This window comes from Salvelinus namaycush, chromosome 11 (genome assembly GCF_016432855.1).
Source record: "Salvelinus namaycush isolate Seneca chromosome 11, SaNama_1.0, whole genome shotgun sequence".
Lineage (NCBI taxonomy): Eukaryota > Metazoa > Chordata > Actinopteri > Salmoniformes > Salmonidae > Salvelinus > Salvelinus namaycush.
In genome coordinates, this window is record NC_052317.1 from 20,028,118 (window position 1) to 20,048,560 (window position 20,443).

General features: G+C 41.9%; 1 protein-coding gene across 5 annotated transcripts in view; it reads right to left on the reverse strand.

The window, feature by feature from the left end:
* Positions 1 to 20,443, reverse strand: part of LOC120055549 (catenin delta-2-like) — a 118,152-nt gene that overhangs the window by 23,708 nt on the left and 74,001 nt on the right. For 3 of the 5 annotated variants that reach the window (XM_039003420.1, XM_039003418.1, XM_039003416.1), the window contains exon 9: positions 17,279 to 17,335. The exons of the other annotated variants lie outside the window; for them this stretch is intronic. In XM_039003420.1, the coding sequence (XP_038859348.1) occupies positions 17,279 to 17,335 (57 nt within the window). The remainder of the gene's footprint in view (positions 1 to 17,278; positions 17,336 to 20,443) is intronic. 5 annotated transcript variants of the gene reach the window in all.

Consider the following 20,443-nt stretch of genomic DNA (forward strand, 5'->3'; position numbering starts at 1 on the left):
TTGTTGGTGATCAGGCCTACTACTGTTATGTCATCGGCAAATTTAATGATGGTGTTGGAGTCGTGCCTGGCCGTGCAGTCATGAGTGAACAGGGAGTACAGGAGGGGACTGAGCACGCACCCATGAGGGGCCCCTGTGTTGAGAATCAGCATGGCGAATGTGTTGTTACCTACCCTTACCAGCCGGGGGGACGGCCCGTCAGGAAGTCCAGGATCCAGTTGCAGAGGGAGGTGTTCAGTCCCAGGGTCCTTAGCTTAGTGATGACCTTTGAGGACACTATGGTGTTGAACACTGTAGTCAATGAATAGCATTCTCACATAGGTGTTCCTTTTGTCCAGGTGGGAAAGGGCAGTGTGGAGTGCAATGGAGATTGCGTCATCTGTGGATCTGTTGGAGCGGTATGTAAATTGGAGTGGGTCTAGGGTTTGTGGGATGATGGTGTTGATGTGAGCCATGACCAGCCTTTCAAAGCATTTCATGGCTACAGACGTGAGTGCTACGGGTCGGTAGTCGTTTAGGCAGGTTACCTTAGTGGTCTTACCTTGGTGGTCTGCTTAAAACATGTTGGTTTTACAGACTCAGACAGGGAGAAGTTGAAAATGTCAGTGAAGACACTTGCCAGTTGGTCAGCGCTTGCTCGCAGTACACGTCCTGGTAATCTGTCTGGCCCTGTGGCCTTGTGAATGTTGACCTTTTTTAAATGTATTTTTATTTCACCTTTATTTAACCAGGTAGGCTAGTTGAGAACAAGTTCTCATTTACAACTGACACTTAGGCTACATTGCATTGAGATACACTTACAGAGCAGAAAAACAAAGTGACACATGACATTTGCATTGTCCACAACCGGCCGTGGCCAGGAGTCCCATAGGCCGGCGCACAATTGGCCCAGCATCGTCCGGGTTAGCGGAGGGTTTGGCGGGGGGCTTTACATGGCTCATTGCGCTCTAGCGACTCCTTGTGGCGTGCCGTGTGCATGCAGGCTGACCCCAGGCGCCAGTTGAACAGTGTTTCCTCTGACACATTGGTGCAGCTGGCTCGCGGGGGTTAAGAGCACGGGTAGGCAGGTCATTTCTCGGAGGACTCATGACTCCACCTTTGCCTTTCCCGAGCCCGTTGGGGAGTTTCAGCGATGAGACAAGTTCGAAATTGGGGAGATTTTTAAATTTTTTAAAGGTAAAAAACGTGTATGACAGATTTGCCAAACAAATGTAAGTTCTCTCCATCTGTCCCCATAGCACATGGCCTAGCGTTAAAAAAACGATTTTAATAATAAGAGATTTTAAAATTCAAAATAAGGTTGTTTTCTACACCCACAAGTTTTGAATGAAATAATTTGGCAAAGAATGATAGACTAGTACTGACTCACTACTCTTGGAGAATGAGTGCGTTCATCCGGCATTATTCTCTAGTGATGCAAGCTGTGGTTCTCCAGTGTGGTAGCCTGAGGCTAGCTAGGTGGCTGTCAGAGACCCCTGTCATCCCCACCACTATCTTCACCACTATCACCACTATAACCCCAAGCACTATCACCACAACCCCACCCAATTCTTATCGGAAACAAAGAGAGAGAGAGCGAGAGACACACACTGGTGTAAAGGCCGTGCCCTCCCTGTACAGTGCAAACACCTACCAGCAACTGTTCAACCTCCAACCATCACAGCTGTCCGCAATCAAGCCTTTCAGTTTGTCAGCTCTCAAAGACCAAGAATCAATTATATTAACGGCTGAGATCACGTGTGAGAGAGAGAGAGATGTGAGAGAAAAGGAGAAATGTGTTATGAGAGTGAGCGAGAGAGCCAGCGAGAGAGGGAGAGGAAAACTAGGAACAGAGAGCTAATTCTGATCTACAGGGCCACAGTCAGTGATGTATACACTACGACGGCTAAAAGTGCCTCAGGACCATTTCATCTCCCCACAATCCTTCTCCCAGCAATACCAACCATCACTAACATGAGCCAGGGAGAAATGGAGGAGGCCATGGCCATTTACAGAGAAAGAGAAATGTTAACTTTCAGAAAGGTCAACAGAACGATGGGGCTCTAGCTGGGATTCTCTCTGACCTCAATCACATAAAACAAAACCCAGCGAAATAAAACAACAGGGAGCCCAGCTATGGACGTCTCTCCTGAGCCGCTTCAGAACTGTTACATAGAAAGTGGAGTTTCACACAGTAGGTGGGGAGTGTACCACCCAAACACAGTGGGACATCATTCCATTTCCAGACTACACGGGCAGCTGCCAAGTCTTTCTGCACCCTTCTACCAAGCAGCAGAACCCCACACTAGTGGGCACTGGGCATGCTCAGTTCAGGCAGTAGCTAGGCTGCACTGAGCACGTATTGTTGAGTTATTGGAGCTGACTGGTGTGCAATCGTCAGAAATGATTTCCTTGTGAATATAAGGCATCAAAGGGAACAAACACAGAGGAGCATGGTGGGATTGAAATCCTTTTGTTTCAGAAAATGGACCAATGGGAGAAAATGTTTTTCAAAATGTTGTTTTTTTCCCTCTCATCGCTGATGATTATGAAGCTTGTTCACATGCTCTATGGTCTGCCCCTGTGAGGCATGGTTGCATTAGCAAAAACATTAATCCACAGCCATATTCATCTACTATAATGATGATCACAGCTGTGCATCTAAGTATTTGTAGATCAAATACAACTTCATAAAAAATTATCTAAAGATGATGTAACCTTGCATAAGTTACCTTTGGGTAATTGGGCAATCAAAATGCTCAAACAGTTTGTGCAAACTGCTGTATGCTTAATCATATCCAATTCGGAAGTAGGTCGCTTGCTGAAACATCGCCTTCAGTCAAATGAAGTCGGAATGCATTACAGTACATAGGGTTTTAAGTTATTTTCTCGCACAAACATTTCAGAGACACTGTTGTACGTACTGTATGTGTGTTAGCTTATCAGTTAATGTATACTGAACAAAAATATAAACACAACATGTTGGTCTCATGAGCTGACATAAAAGATCCCAAAAATGTTCCATGCACACAAAAAGCTTATTTCCCTCAAATGTTGTGCACAAATTGGTTTACATCCCTGTTGATGTCCTTTGCAAAGATAATCCATCCACCTGACAGGTGTGGCATATCAAGAATCTGATTAAACAGCATGAGCATTACACAGGTGCACATTGTACGGGGGACAATAAAAGGCCACTCTAAAATGTTCAGTTTTGTCACACAACACAATGACACAGATGTCTCAAGCTTTTAGGGAGCATGCCATTGACATGCTGACTGCAGGCATGTCCACCAGAGCTGTTGCCAGAGAGATTAATGTTTATTTCTCTACAATAAGCCGCTTCCAACGTAGTTTTTGAGAATTTGGCAGTACAGTTGAAGTCAGAAATTTACATTCTCCTTGGCCAAATAAATTTAAACTCAGTTTTCACAATTCCTAACATTTAATCAGAGTAAAAATGCCAGGCCCACCCATGGCTGTGCCCCTGCCCAGTCATTTGAAATCCATAGATTAGGCTCTAATGAATTTATTTCAATTGACTGATTTCCTTATATGAACTGTAACTGCACTTCTTTTCACCAGAGCCCTGGTCCCTGGTCAAGGGATGCACTATAAAGGGAACAGGAAACCATTTCAGACATATGTACATATGTATAAAGTATGTATGTGTTAGTTTAGCTGTTTAGTCCACATGTATTGGGATAAATTGGGAAGCTATATGAAAGGGTCCCACAGTGGGAGCTCTCAGGTCCCACAGCCAGCCAGCCAAGCACGCAGCACAGCCAGCCAGCCAAGCACGCAGCACAGCCAGACAGACACCGAGGCTGGGCAGATCGAGAGGCACTATGTGTCTGTAATGAAGTGACCACAAAAGGACCACTACAAGAGTGTCCAGGTCGAACCATTAAAATGGAGGTTATGGCTATTATTTACAGCACCAGAGAGAGGGTAGGTCCCTGAATAGGACTCTAGCGGCTGTGTTCCGTGTTGTAGTGTCTGAGATGTGGCCGATTAGGCCGGATTAGCTTCAGCAGGGGAGTTCTCAGGCCGACATCCCCAAGCACTCACACATATGCACATACATGCACTCACATACACATGCACGCACACTCATATGCATTCACACACACACACACACACACACACAAATATAAACTCAGCAAAAAAAGAAACGTCCCTTTTTCAGGACCCTGTCTTTCAAAGATAAATCGTAAAAATCCAAATTACTTCACAGATCTTCATTGTAAAGGGTTTAAACACTGTTTTCCATGCTTGTTCAATGAACCATAAACAATTAATGAACATTCACCTGTGGAACGGTCTTTAAGACAAGAACAGCTTACAGACGGTAGGCAATTAAGGTCACAGTTATGAAAACGTAGGACACTAAAGAGGCCTTTCTACTGACTCTGAAAAAATCCAAAAGAAAGAAGCCCAGGGTCCCTGCTCATCTGTGTGAACGTGCCTTAGGCATGCTGCAAGGAGGCATGACGACTGCAGATGTGGCCAGGGCAATAAATTGCAATGTCTGTACTGTGAGACGCCTAAGACAGCGCTACAGGGAGACAGGACGGACAGCTGATCGTCCTCACAGTGGCAGACCACGTGTAACAACACCTGCACAGGATCGGTACATCCGAACATCACACCTGCGGGACAGGTACAGGATGGCAACAACAACAACTGCCCGAGTTACACAAGGAACGCACAATCCCTTCATCAGTGCTCAGACTGTTCGCAATAGGCTGAGAGAGGCTGGACTGAGGGCTTGTAGGCCTGTTGTAAGGCAGGTCCTCACCAGACATCACCGGCAACAAAGTCACCTATGGGCACAAACCCACCGTCGCTGGACCAGACAGGACTGGCAGAAAGTGCTTTTCACAGACGAGTCGCGGTTTTGTCTCACCAAGGCTGATGGTTGGATTCGCGTTTATCGTCGAAGGAATGAGCGTTACACCGAGGCCTGTACTCTGGAGCGGGATCGATTTGGAGGTGGAGGGTCCGTCATGGTCTGGGAAGGTGTGTCACAGCATCATCGGACTGAGCTTGTTGGCATTGCAGGAAATCTCAGCGCTGTGCGTTACAGGGAAGACATCCTCCTCCCTCATGCGGTACCCTTCCTGCAGGCTCATCCTGACATGACCCTCCAGCATGACAATGCCATACTGCTCATTCTGTGCTTGATTTCCTGCAAGACAGGAATGTCAGTGTTCTGCCATGGCCAGCGAAGAGCGCAGATCTTCGCTGGGACCTGTTGGATCGGAGGGTGAGGGCTAGGGCCATTCCCCCCAGAAATGTCCAGGAACTTGCAGGTGCCTTGGAGGAAGAGTGGGGTAACATCTCACAGCAAGAACTGGCAAATCTGATGCAGTCCACGAGGAGGAGATGCACTGCAGTACTTAATGCAGCTGGTGGCCACACCAGATACTGACTGTTACTTTTGATTTTGAACCCCCCCCCTTTGTTCAGGGACACATTCTTCAATTTCTGTTAGTCACATGTCTGTGGAACTTGTTCAGTTTATGTCTCAGTTGTTGAATCTTGTTATGTTCATACAAATATTTACATGTTAAGTTTGCTGAAAATAAACACAGTTGACAGTGAGAGGACGTTTCTTTTTTTGCTGAGTTTATATATACAGTTGAAGTCGGAAGTTTACATACACCTAAGCCAAATACATTTAAACTCAGTTATTCACAATTCCTGACATTTAATCCTAGTAAAAATTCCATGTCTTAGGTCAGTTAGGATCACCACTTTATTTTATGAATGTGAAATGTCAGAATAATAGTAGAGAGAATTATTTATTTCAGCTTTTATTTCTTTCATCACATTCCCAGTGGTTCAGAAGTTTACATACACTCAATTGGTATTTGGTAGCATTGCCTTTAAATTGTTTAACTTGGGTCAAATGTTTCGGGTAGCCTTTCACAAGCTTCCCACAATAAATTGGGTGAATTTTGGACCATTCCTCCTGACAGAGCTGGTGTAACTGAGTCAGATTTGTAGGCCTCCTTGCTCGCACACGGTTTTTCAGTTCTGCCCACAAATGTTCTATAGGATTGAGGTCAGGGCTTTGTGATGGCCACGCCAATACCTTGATTTTGTTGTCCTTAAGCCATTTTGCCAGAACTTTGGAAGTATGCTTGGGGTCATTGTCCATTTGGAAGACCCATTTGCGACCAAGCATTAAATTCCTGACTGATGTCTTGAGATGTTGCTTCAACATATCCACATCATTTTCCATCCTCATGATGCCATCTATTTTGTGAAGTGCACCAGTCCCTCCTGCAGCAAAGCACCCCCACAACATGATGCTGCCACCCCCGTGCTTCACGGTTGGGATGGTGTTCTTCGGCTTGCAAGCCTCCCCCTTTTTCCTCCAAGCACAACGATGGCCATTATGGCCAAACAGTTATATTTTTGTTTCATCAGACCAGAGGACATTTCTCCAAAACGTACGATCTTTGTCCCCATGTGCAGTTACAAACCGTAGTCTGTTTTTTTTATGCCGGTTTTGGAGCAGTGGCTTCTTTCTTGCTGAGCGGCCTTTCAGGTTATGTCGATATAGGACTCGTTTTACTGTGGATATAGATACTTATGTACCTGTTTCCTCCAGCATCTTCACACGGTCCTTTGCTGTTGTTCTGGAATTGATTTGCACTTTTCGCACCAAAGTACGTTATCTCTAGGAGATGAACCCACTGGAATTATGATATAGTGAATTATAAGTGAAATAATGTCTGTAAACAATTGTTGGAAAATATTACTTGTGTCATGCACAAAGTAGATGTGTCCTAACCGACTTGCCAAAACTATAGTTTGTTAACAAGAAATTTGTGGAGTGATTGAAAAACGAGTTTTAATGACTGCAACTTAAGTGTATGTAAACTTCCGACTTTAACTGTATATGCAAGCATGCACGTACCTGTGTGCACACACACACACACACACACACACTGACATTTGACAATTGTCTCTCTCTACTTAGACCACAGCCAGACAAGCATTACTTTACCATAAGAATTGTGCATCCCAATGCAGAGCAGCATATTAAAACATACTAATGCTGCTTAGCTTGTACCGTAGACTAGTGCTGGCCTGAATAGATGCACCGTATATTCTTTGTACTCATTTATTGCCCTCAGCAGAAGTCGTGTTTTTCAGCTACAATGACTGTTCTTCCTCAAACACATCTTTCTTTCAAGAGGGCATGGACGGAAGTACGATTTGCCCTCATCACTTCCTCCAGAGCCATATCGCCTCAGAGGATGGGTAGGCTCATACATTCCTCAGGGCTCCAGTGCTGTGTTTGCCATTTCACTTCTTCACTAGAGAATTACCCAAGGACAATTATTCATCCAAACGGCCGTGTGACCGCCCATGATAATGCCACTGTTCTCACATCTCATCTCGTCCTCCCTCCTCAATCTCACACCATAGCCCTGACCGCTATAAAAGAGAGAAGCATCGTTCAGCTCAGCTTAGTCAAATGACTTGAAAACATCATATGCCAAGTATGGGTAGTGGCTAGCAAATAATGTTTTACTCTAATTCCATATATTTATCTATTTGTCAAGGTTGGTACTGCAGATTCTTAACATTCTCTAAAGCTATTCTGTCTCTGTGTGTATTCCCATCTCGGCGCTCTCAGAGCTTTAAAGCAGTAAAGAGCAGTTTGCATAACACTTCACATAATGAGTTAGGTATCTGGGTTCCAAATGGACTGGTTCACAGTGATGATTTATCTCAGGATGCAACGACGGCCTGATCAAAGAATCTGCTGATTCACAAGCAAACTGCCCAAGACAATGAGCTCTTTCTTTATCTTTTTTTCTCTCTCTGTCGCTCCCTCCCTCCCTCCCTCCCTCTCTCCCTCCCTCCCTCCCTCTCCCACGGCACTTGGATAACAAACCGAAATGTCTATAGCATGCATGCTAGAGCAGTGAAGTTTGCCTTTAGCCCTCAACTCCCTAAGCTGGCCTTTCAACAGCCTTTCCTGAGGACTAAAATGTCAGCTTTTAACTTTGAATGCCGCTCATTTTGGAAGATAGGAGGGTGGTCTTCTAGTCATTTTCGCAAGGTCTCCATGTTATCTCGATAAATCATACTGCACAAGGATCAAGGTTGGCAGGGGAGCTGAGCTGAGGTTAAATCCCCTCAGTAGAAAGTAATGTAGCATTTGGCGACTCACTGGATTGAAACTAACTCTCAGGGTTGCAGACGGATCGTCATTCAGGGCTTTGTTCAAGAGCAGCCAGGTGAACATATCTGTCGGCCCCATTGCTGGGAACATTTACACCAGAATACAGAGTACCATGCTTGAGGCAATCAAACAATTCCCCCCTATAATAGAGTTATAAATTATGTATTCTAAATGCATGGCTCTGCAATCTAATTAAAGACCATTGGAAATGGGGGTATACATTTTAACTGAGTATGTTGTTGACTAGTGCCTTGGGCCAAAAATTATATTTACAATGACTCAAGGCTTGTACAATAGAGTGAACACAACACACAGGTCCAAACTGTAAGCAAACATGCTGCCTCACACCACAAAGGAATGATACAGAGGGGAAAGAAGCATTGTTGATGACTCAGGCAACCAATCAAATAGACAGACAGGGGCCTTTCAGATAGGAAGACACACAGTCATTCAATGTGCATGACTTCATTCTTCAGCAGAAGTGACATGCATTTCCGAAGTAAAAATAATATAGTGCTATTGTCAATGAGACACAATGATATAAAATCCTCAACAAACATTATCGAAAACATTTTGGTTCAACTTCACAATAAAGGGAACTATACAATCTGACAGACCTTTCCAATTTGAAAAAGATGGCCTTTCCATTTCAATACTAATTAGTGCCATTATAGAAATCTGTTAGTATCTCTAATTAACCATGTGTTAACTTGGCCACAATATCAGATGAAAACTGGTTGTGCAGAATGACAAAACTAGTCTGAAGAGCAGTTAGCGGCATCCACGTTGTACAAGGGAACACAGTTGAAGTGCAATAGTCCATGTAATTGCCCTCGCTCAATGTTCTAGTTTAGTTTAGCCAGTCAAGTGTGGACGGTGTTTAAACAAACACTTTAATGAGCAACTTGTTTCTCTGCTTCCTTTAATGCTTTAATTCAGCCTCCATCCACAGTCCTCCTGTCTAAATACTATCCGATATTAGACACTCTCAATAAGCTCCATACACTAAGCTTTAAAAAGCACTGCAAATGCAGAGTGCAAAGGGTTAAATCCTGGACTTGTATGACAGATGTCAAATGTATACAGGGGCGTAACTTTCGTTTTAGAAGTGGGGGGGACATAATATTATTATTATACCGTTACATGTCGAAAGTTTGGACACACCTACCCATTCAAGGGTTTTTCTTGATTTTTACTATTTTCTACATTGTAGAATAATAGTGAAGACATCAAAACTATGAAATAACACATATGGAATCATGCAGTAACCAAAAAAAGTGTTAAACAAATCAAGATATATTTTCTTGAAAAATAGAATTATTCAAAGTAGCCAACCTTTGCCTTGATGACAGCTTTGCATACTATTGGCATTCTCTTAATCAGCTTCTTGAGGTAGTCACCTGGAATGCATTTAATTTAAAAGGTGTGCCTTGTTAACAGTTAATTTGTGGAATTTCTATCCTTCTTAATACGTTTGAGCCAATCCATTGTGTTGTGACAAGGTAGGGGTGGTATAGAGAAGATAGCCCTATTTGGTAAAAGACCATATTATGACAAGAACAGCTCAAATAAGCAAAGGGAAATGACAGTCCATCATTACTTTAAGACATGAAGGTCAGTCAATACGGAACATTCAAGAACTTTGAAAGTTTCTACAAGTGCAGTCACAAAAACCATCAGCGCTATGATGAAACTGGCTCTCATGAGGACCGTCACAGGAAAGGAAGACCCAGAGTTACCTCTGCTGCAGAGGATAAGTTCTTTAGTTACCAGCCTTGGAAATTGCAGCTCAAATAAATGCTTCACAGAGTTCAAGTATCAGACACATCTCAACATCAACTGTTCAAAGGAGACTGTGTGAATCAGGTCTTCATGGTCGAATTGCTGCAAAGAAACCTATTAATGGACACCAATAAGAAGAAGAGACTTGCTTGGGCCAAGAAACATGAGCAATGGACATTAGACCAGTGGAAATCTGTCCTTTGGTTTAATGGGTGCAAATTTGAAATTTTTGGTTCCATCCGCCGTCTCTTTGTGAGACGCAGAGTAGGTGAACGAATGATCTCTGCATGTGTGTTTCCCACCGTGAAGTATGGAGGAGGAGGTGTGATGGTGTTTTGCTGGTGACACGGTCTTTGATTTATTTAGAATTCAAGGCACACTTAACCAGTATGGCTACCACAGCATTCGCAGGGATACACCATCCCATCTGGTTTGCGCTTAGTGGGACTATCATTTGTTTTTCAACAGGACAATGACCCAACACACCTCCAGGATGTGTAAGGACTATTTGACCAAGAAGGAGAGTGATGGAGTGCTGCATCAAATGACTTGACCTCCACAATCACCCACAATCATTTGCAATGCTATGCGTGTGGTATGCCGTGGTATGGTGAGGTGCGTTACAGTGCTTGCCGTTAATGCTCATTCAAACCACCAGCGGGCATCGTTGAGCACATCTACTCCATTTATTAAGCAGTGCTTTTGAAGCCGAGCAAACAACACCATGCCATTCAATTGTGAATACGCATCATGACTAAAATGTAATTATATATTTCATTGTAACAGTCCCGATATGGGCCAAATATTGTATGAAATATTTGGATGGTTAAAGGCTGACATTTGATAGCACCCAATTGACTCCCATTCACTCATTGAAGGAGAGCTCTCCTTGTCCCAGAATAATCCAGAATGCACCACGCGGCCCATTGAAAACCTATGGGCAACATACACAATGGGCGATAATACGATTCTAATGGAGTTTCCCTATCTCCTCAAAAGTACCTCTCTGGGAAAGCAACATTACTCTGCTCTCACTCTGGGCAGACGCCATTTATTGCTCAGTGGCAGATACAAACTGCAAGTTGAACTAGTAAGACACCTAAATTGATAGTGCAGTTTGTTTAGGCAATTTTACAGCTAGCTAGCTACTTCACATGCTGATATTGACTTTGGTACTATTGTATGTAGCTATGTTTTCTAGCTAGCTACCTAGCTAGCTAGCCAGCCAGCCCAGAGAGAGAGAAAGCATTGCAGGTTTTTTAGTAGACTTGAGCTGCAACAGATTTCCCAAAACTATTTTCACATGTTTCTACCAACCTTGTTATAACGATAAAATTAAACATGTTCACAAAAATTATTGTTTTCACATATTAGTGTTATTTAACACTATTTAACACTGTTAATCATAGGAATTTGTGGTTTGGATTGGATTATCCCTTTAACATACTTCGAATGCCGGGCATCACTGTAGTCTTGGGGAAAAGACTACAACCTTGAGGCTTTAAAATCTCAACACTATAATACTGTATAAAAACGTATCATGTGGTAATCGGCATGATTACCATTTGGTGAATGGGAATCCTATATTGTCTATGTAATGGCCTGTGTGGGCCATGGATGTCAGTGAGTTATACTATAATGACAGACAGGAAATACATAGAGCATTTGGAGGCTCCCGAGTGGCGCAGCGTTCTAAGGCACTGTGTCTCAGTGCTAGAGGCATCACTACAGACCCTGGTTTGATTCCAGGTTGTATTACAACTGGCCGTGATTGGGAGTCCCATAGGGCGGCACACAATCAGATAACACTGAGTTAAAGGGGTGACCCTTGTGTGATCCCACATTGAGAATAGTGCTTTCTGTGTCTGTGAAAAGCCAAAGTGTGAAAATGCATGACTGCCCCTATGAGCCTGGTCTTTGGTCGGGTCAGGCTGTGGTAAAGGTCAAGAAATGTCAGTCCTGGGCTTCCATCTCATACACTATTCATCTGAGATACTTTAAGTATGGATGAAAAAGTTCAGTGGCTTGGTTGTTGGTATTTCGATAATTAAAACTTGCGTCATATTGCGTGAGGTATGCTGTGGTATGGTAAGATGCGTTACAGTGCTTGCCGTTAATGCTCATTCGAACCACCAGCGGGCATAGTTGAGCACATCTACTCCATTTATTAAATCAGGGCTTTTGAAACCAAGCAAAGAACATGCCATGCAATTGTTAATACGCTCCATGATTAAAATTAATGATATATTTCATTGAAATATTCGGATGGTTAAGGGCCGACATTTGCTAGTTTCAATTAAATCTGGTCGTTTCAATTCAAAATGTGACTCGTTCCATTCTCCATTCTCTTGTTGATATTATATCCTGGCCTCTATTTTCAATTATTGTAATTGTAGCCCGTTCTCTGGTTCACAGTGCTGTATGGGTTTTGACTGACATCCATTATAAACTTCAGCACTGTGTGCGACAAGAAGATGCCCTCATCCCTCCTGCTAATTGGGCTACTTTTGCACGTTTGTTTTTGTCTGAGTGAGGGAAATGCTGATGCTTATTTCTATTGTCTCTATCTATTCGGTACCATTCCATAATCATTCATTCAGAAGGTTAAAAACTGCTCTCGCTCCTATCCCCACTCAGATGACTGACCGCAGCATCTATCGGTAGCTTAAACTGTGGAACAAATTGGCGGATGTTGAGACCTAGCAGAGCTATTAGATGATCCTTTTGTAAATTATTGGAGGTGTGAATGTTTCAGTCCGCGAGTCTCTCTCCTCTCGCACTATAGAGTCCTGGCGGGTGGTCCGGAGTTGAGAGAGAGCTTGGGTAATGGTGCAATAATACTTGACATGTGGACTGACGATTTTCGAATAACAGGATACTTGTGCCTTACAGTATATTACATAAACAAGGAGTGGGTGCTCGCGGAGAGCATGCTATTCAAAACGGAGTGACACAGTTCCCAGCGCAAAACTGCAGGTAAGAGAAGGCCAGCTATTGTGGAAGAACACTTGGGGATCTAGCGGATTTTCTCTATCACTTCAAAGAGGCCACACTCGCCTTGGAGGCAAGCAAGCAGCCTACTCTTCACCTGGTAAGTGTGTGCTTCCAAAAGGATAGAGACATAATTACAGCTGGATAGGCCTGCAGTACATCTACCTTTTCTTTATCAACTGAAAACAATCTGTAATTCTGCTAAGCCTACAGACAAAGATGAACTTGTGAAGGCCATCAAAACGTTTTGGCTCGAGAAACTGACGATACAACAGTGCAACAAATACATCAATCATCTTAGCAATGTTTAAGCCGTGGTCGTAGAGCTGGGGCGAGATGCAACTAAAATGTGCTTTTATAATTATTTCAATAACGAAAAAACGATGTTGATGAACAAATACTGTAGATGTTTCTTTCTATTGGATATATATAAATCATTACCTATTATAAGGTTGATGTGCTATTTGCTATGCAAAGTCGAATCACAGACACGCAGTCTCCCTACTCTCACTATAGCTCATCTTGTGTGAATTATTATGTGGATTATAATAAATTGACATATTTGTAGGGGGTTGGTGCATTTTTCATTGGGCCAAATCAGGTCTGAGATATTGAGTTAGAAATGTAAAACTTTAGTCTTGTGTCAGGTGAGCTGTTGTGTCCTCACCTTTGGTCTGATAATTTCCCAATAATCTCCCAAGGGTTCTATTTCAATTGCTACTTCAATATAAACCATTTATACAAAAGTATGTGGATACCCTTCAAATTAGTGGTTTCGGTTATTTCAGCCACACCTGTAACAGGTGTATCAAATAGAGCACACAGCCATGCAATCTCCATAGACAAAATTTGGCAATGGAATGGCCTTACTGAAGAGCTCAGGGACTTGGCACTATCATAGGATGCCACCTTTCCAACAAGTCAGTTCGTCAAATCTCTGCCCTTCTCCAGCTGCCTCAGTCAACTGTAAGTGCTGTTATTGTGAAGTGGATACGTCTAGGAGCAACAACGTCTCAGCCGCGAAGTGGTAGGCCACACAAGCTCACAGAACGGGACCGCCGAGTGCTGAAGTACATAGCGTGTAAAAATCGTCTGTCCTCGGTTGTAACCCTCACCACTGAGTTCCAAACTGCCTCTGGAAGCAATTTCAGCACAATAACTGTTATTTGGGAGCTTCATGAAATGGGTTTCCATGGCCGAGCAGCCACAAGATAACAAGCCTAAGATCACCAATTTTAACGCTACTGCATAAAATGACATTCTAGACGATTCTGTGCTTCCAACTTTGTGGCAACAGTTTGGGGAAGGCCCTTTCCTGTTTCAGCATGACAATGCCCCCGTGCACAAAGTGAGGTCCATACAGAAATGGTTTGTCAAGATCGGTGTGGAAGAACTTGACTGGCCTGCACAGAGCCCTGACCTCAACCCCATCGAACAACTTTGGGATGAATTGGAACGCAGACTGCGAGGCAGGCCTAATATCCCAACATCAGTGCCTGACCTCACTAACGCTATTTTACCTGAAAGGAAGCAAGTTCCCACAGCAATGTTCCAACATCTAGTGAAAAGCCTTCTCAGAAGAGTGGAGGCTGTTATAGCAGCAAAGGGTGGACCAACTCCATATTAATGCCCATGATTTTGTAATGAGATATTTGGTCTTGTAGTGGTCATGTAGTGTATATCAATCATTCATTCAAGCATTTTAGTTATAAAACAAAATAACAAAGGGAGCCTTGAATAATTAAACTATAAATAAACCTCAACATGTCGGTTAAAGCAATTGCATTCACGAATGCATGCGAATGCATGTTTTTAATCTTGGCTGTGGTAAAGACTTTAAAAGCTTTTTTAGTTAGAATTTATGCAATTTTGGGGGGAAATTATTGTTGTATTTGTTGTGTTGTTTACACTGTTTCAAACGACCAGAAAAAAAGATTGCTCACCTGTTTGACAAACATACTGTAATAAGCACGCAGTACTCGCTCCTTCTACCCTCCCTTCTTGATCTCAAGTCCCTAAAAATAGAAATCAACTCGGAAAGAGTCTATTGTCCTGCTGATAGCCCATCAAGGGTGGATGGCTTCTTTTGTGATTACAATTTATTGAAAGAATAGGTAAGGCTACCAAACCATTTACACCTGGCCCACAGCTTTGTAGCGCACTTATAGTGCACTTTCCCTCCATTCTCAGCCTGACTCTCTACCAATGCCACCAGATGCTTCTATTGTTGTTATCTATTCGGTGAAATTCCACTGGTAAATATAATACATACAACTAATCAATTAAATAGGTCAGGTCTTGAAAATGTGTAAAAACTTTTCCCCCCTCCATATCCACAATGTGCGTAAAAGAGGCCCATATAGACGACTTGGGTTTTCCTCGCCGTACTCTCTTTCATTCAGTTTCTTCTTCACATCAGCAAAGAACGACTCTGCATTGTCTGCTTCATATGAGGCTTTAGTTTAGGAAGGTCAGGAAAAACATCATACTAAGACAACGTATTTCAAAATAACAGAATAGCATGTTTTACGTTTTATTTATCTGGGCTTAGTAGCCGAGACTATGTGGCTGCACCATCAACTTGTTAATTTAGCAGACATCACTCGCGTATATTCAGTCAACACATATATTTAAAGATTATAATGGAATATAACAGAACATTTTTGTTTCTCTTAGAATAAAAACCTTACCGTGTAACAACAGTTATAGTAAGTAATGGACTACAGTCCAGTTACAGCTTCTTCTGACAGAATAGATGTAACGTTCGTCTTGTGGTGATTGAACGGACCAAGGCGCAGCGGGTGATGAATACATACTGAATTTATTTAACAGACGAAACACTGACAAAACACTAGAACAAACTACAAAACAATAAACGAAGGCAACAGACCTGAAACAAACGAACTTACATATAGACGAAGAACGCACGAACAGGAACAGACTACCTAAAATGAACGAACAAACGAAACAGTCCCATGTGGTATACACAGACACAGGAACAATCACCCACAAACAAACAGTGAGAACAACCTACCTTAATATGGCTCTCAATCAGAGGAAACGACACACACCTGCCTCTAATTGAGAACCATACCAGGCAAACCATTAACCCAACATAGAAAACACATAACATAGACTACCCACCCCAACTCACGCCCTGACCAATTAAACACATACAAAACAACAGAAAACAGGTCAGGAACGTGACAATAGAAACAAAAAAAGAGGTGTCTTTTTCTGAATTTGCACACGGGATAGAGGAAGAGCAATTCTTACACTATTGTTTTAAATTCAATCAGCTTCTTCTTCTTCATCCTCATCCAGTTAATTCAAATTAAACCGTGACATCAGGTACACAAATATCTGTTTCTATCTGGTTTCTATCACCTGTTCATCAATTCACGTCATTCATTCAGTGATGACAGAGACACATTAGACTGAACCCAAAGGCATAACCAACGTTCTGACTCTCCCTTGCTGTGACGCAATGTACCGCACTATATCACAATCTACCTCAATGCGCTGTGCCAAAAACTCAAAACGTTTAATTGAGGAACCACCGTATATGTACTAAAATGTAACAGCTTATGAATCGGCAACATGATTCATGGGTAAATTGCAACTACCACATAGATATCAGTTTGAGTATTACTTAAGAAAAATAGCATAAAGGTAGTATGATCAGATACTGCAAAAGTGACATTTAAGGAAATGGATTCTGCCCCTTGATTACTGCACAAGTCACAGTAAATCTTGGGATGATGACGCACATTTAGAAAATGAGAGAAAAATGACGATGAATGATGTAAAATGAAGGAGAAAATGTATGATTTTTGGATAATGGATTCCTACTGTTGCTATCCTCACACAATCAGCAAGTACCCGAAACCTACCCAAAAAGCTTCCAACTGCTGTCACTTTTAGAAAGCTATAAAAGCTTAACCAAAGAGTAACTTCACAACATCACATCTTACCATTAATTACTAGACAAACCTGAAGAGTAAACTTGAGAAACTTGGAGGCAAAGATGCATAAACCTTAACCTAATCTGTGAGAAGATACTGTATGTAAAATTGTGGACAGCACCAATGGCACTACCTTGACTTTACTTTTCCTGAGGAAGTCACATGAAGCTTTCAGTGAAGTAGCTACTGTAAGTAAATGGGAATCAGAGGACAATGCAATGGAAAAAAGAACTGAACTATTGTCATTCATGCTCTTTCATTGGTAAGGAAATGTTCCTGGTATTTGTATAGTAGACATGAAGGACAGATTCAGTGAATGAGAGATAGAAATATGTAATAAATGCTGGATTACTTTGTCATTCTTTGCTCGGCTTGATTTTGATTCCAGACAAGGAATTCAGGGTCGTACCTATCAGGAGACAGGCAGAAAGAAAAAAATGTAGGTGTGTGTCTCGCACAAAGGAGCTTGACAAGAATAAAATAATACTCATTTGATGGTCTTTCTTTCTCAACACTTTTCCTATTACACACTTACACTGGATTCAGAACATGCACTAGGTGATTTGATTGTGGTGGATGGGGATTTTTTAAAGAGGGGGTCTTACAAAACCAAGAAATATGAAGATCAATTTGCTATCAGCTAGGTCAATTATGGATTGTTCAGTCATCAGAACCATTATCATGGTTTGTGGAGAGACACATTCCAGTGATCTTGTTATTGTTTTTCTTAAATATGAATAGATGTATTTAGGACTATGCTTTCCTATAATTTAGGACTCTGCTAAATAGTGACATTAATTATATCATGCAAACAACCATTGGACATTAGGAAAGTTTTAACTTACAGCTACATAGCCAAATATAACAACCTTAATTGTGGTTGAGTATATTTTTTTTTATAGAGTATTGTTTTGGTCGTTGACTTTGAACATGATTCATTAAAACATTTCATTAATCTCTTTCTAGAATTGAAATGATTTGCTACACACAATACAGGCCTAGTGTTTCCACAATTAATTTAAATGAAAATAGATTGAAGACCTGCTTTGGTGAGACCCGCCCTTTAACAATAATGAATATGAAGTAACCAAATAAATAGGGAGTCATTTATAATTTGGAGATTACTGTAATTGACTGTGCATGTTGTGAAGTTGGTTGCAGCCAGCAAATCAATGCATCACAAGTCAATCCACTGAAAGCGTGTACAAACGCCAAAAGTAATGCCAGAACTACAGCAGATACAGTGCAATGTGGAAAAGGAAAGAAAGATAGAGAAACAAATAAACAGTACAGGGCATGGTCAATGAAGAAAACAGAATGGGATAAATCAAAGTCATGAAATTGTAGAGTATTGCAAACATACAGTTGAAGTCGGAAGTTTACATACACCTAAGCCAAATACATTTAAACTCAGTTTTTCACAATTCCTGACATTTAATCCTAGTAAAAATTCCCTGTCTTAGGTCAGTTAGGATCACCACTTTATTTTCTGAATGTGAAATGTCAGAATAATAATAGAAAGCATGATTTTTTTCAGATTTTATTTCTTTCATCACATTCCCAGTGGGTCAGAAGTTTACATACACTCAATTAGTATTTGGTAGCATTGCCTTTAAATTGTTTAACTTGGGTCAAACGTTTTCGGTAGCTTTCCACAAGCTCCCCGAATAAGTTGGGTGAATTTTGGACCATTCCTCCTGACAGAGCTGGTGTAACTGAGTCAGGTTTGTAGGCCTCCTTGCTCGCACATGCTTTTTCAGTTCTGCCCACACATTTTCTATGGGATTGAGTTCAGGGCTTTGTGATGGCCATGCCAATACCTTGACTTTGTTGTCCTTAAGCCATTTTGCCAGAACTTTGGAAGTATGCTTGGGGTCATTGTCCATTTGGAAGACCCATTTGTGACCAAGCTTTAACTTCCTGACTGATGTCTTGAGATGTTGCTTCAATATATCCACATAATTTTCCTATCTCATGATGCCATCTATTTTGTGAAGTGCACCAGTCCCTCCTGCAGCAAAGCACCCCCACAACATGATGCTGCCACCCCCCGTGCTTCACGGTTGGGATGGTGTTCGGCTTGCAAGCCTCTCCCTTTTTCCTCCAAACATAACGATGGTCATTATGGTCAAACAGTTATATTTTTGTTTAATCAGACCAGAGGACATTTCTCCAAAAAGTACGATCTTTGTCCCCTTGTGCAGTTGCAAACCATATTCTGGCTTTTTTATGGCGCTTTTGGAGCAGTGGCTTCTTACATTTACATTTACATTTAAGTCATTTAGCAGACGCTCTTATCCAGAGCGACTTACAAATTGGTGCATTCACCTTATGATATCCAGTGGAACAACCACTTTACAATAGTGCATCTAAATCTTTTAAGGGGGGGGGGGTTAGAAGGGGGGGGTTAGAAGGATTACTTTATCCTATCCTAGGTATTCCTTAAAGAGGTGGGGTTTCAGGTGTCTCCGGAAGGTGGTGATTGACTCCGCTGACCTGGCGGAGTCAATCATCTTCCTTGCTGAGCGCCTTTCAGATTATGTTGATATAGGACTCGTTTTACTGTGGATATAGATACTTTTGTACCTGTTTCCTCCAGCATCTTCACAAGGTCCTTAGCATTTTTCGCACCAAAGTACATTCATCTCTAGGAGACATAACGTGTCTCCTTCCTGAGTGGTATGATGGCTGCGTGGTCCCATGATGTTTATACTTGCGTACTATTGCTTGTATAGATGAACGTGGTACCTTCAGGCATTTGGAAATTGCTCCCAAGGATGAAACAGACTTGTGGAGGTCAAATAAATTTTTTCTGAGGTCTTGGCTGATTTATTTTGATTTTCCCATGATGTCAAGCAAAGAGGCACTGAGTTTGAAGGTAGGCCTTGAAATACATCCACAGGTACACCTCCAATTGACTCAAATTATGTCAATTAGCCTATCAGAAGCTTCTAAAGCCATGACATAATTTTCTGGAATTTTTCCAAGCTGTTTAAATGCACAGTCAACTTAGTGTATGTAAACTTCTGACCCACTGGAATTGTGATACAGTGAATTATAAGTGAAATAATATGTCTGTAAGCAATTGTTGGAAAAATTACTTGTGTCATGCACAAAGTAGATGTCCTAACTGACTTGCCAAAACTACAGTTTGTTAACAAGAAATGTGTGGAGTGGTTGAAAAACGAGTTTTAATGACCCCAACCTAAGTGTATGTAAACTTCCGACTTCAACTGTAGATATTCCTGTTTTCTCTGATCTTTCATTAGTATGTATTCCTAGTGATTAAACATGTTGTTGTTTACAGGAATTGACAGTATTGTTTAAAAAAAAGATTTGCTCTAAAGGAATAAACTCCTTGATCAGACCCACACAAAAGCAACTCTGATAGTACAGCAATACAGCCATTCAGCTTATGACTCAAGGCCACTCCCAGTCAAACACTTTATGACACTCACTCACACACTCTCACTCACACTCTCTCACACTCTCTCACTCTCTCACTCTCTCACTCTCT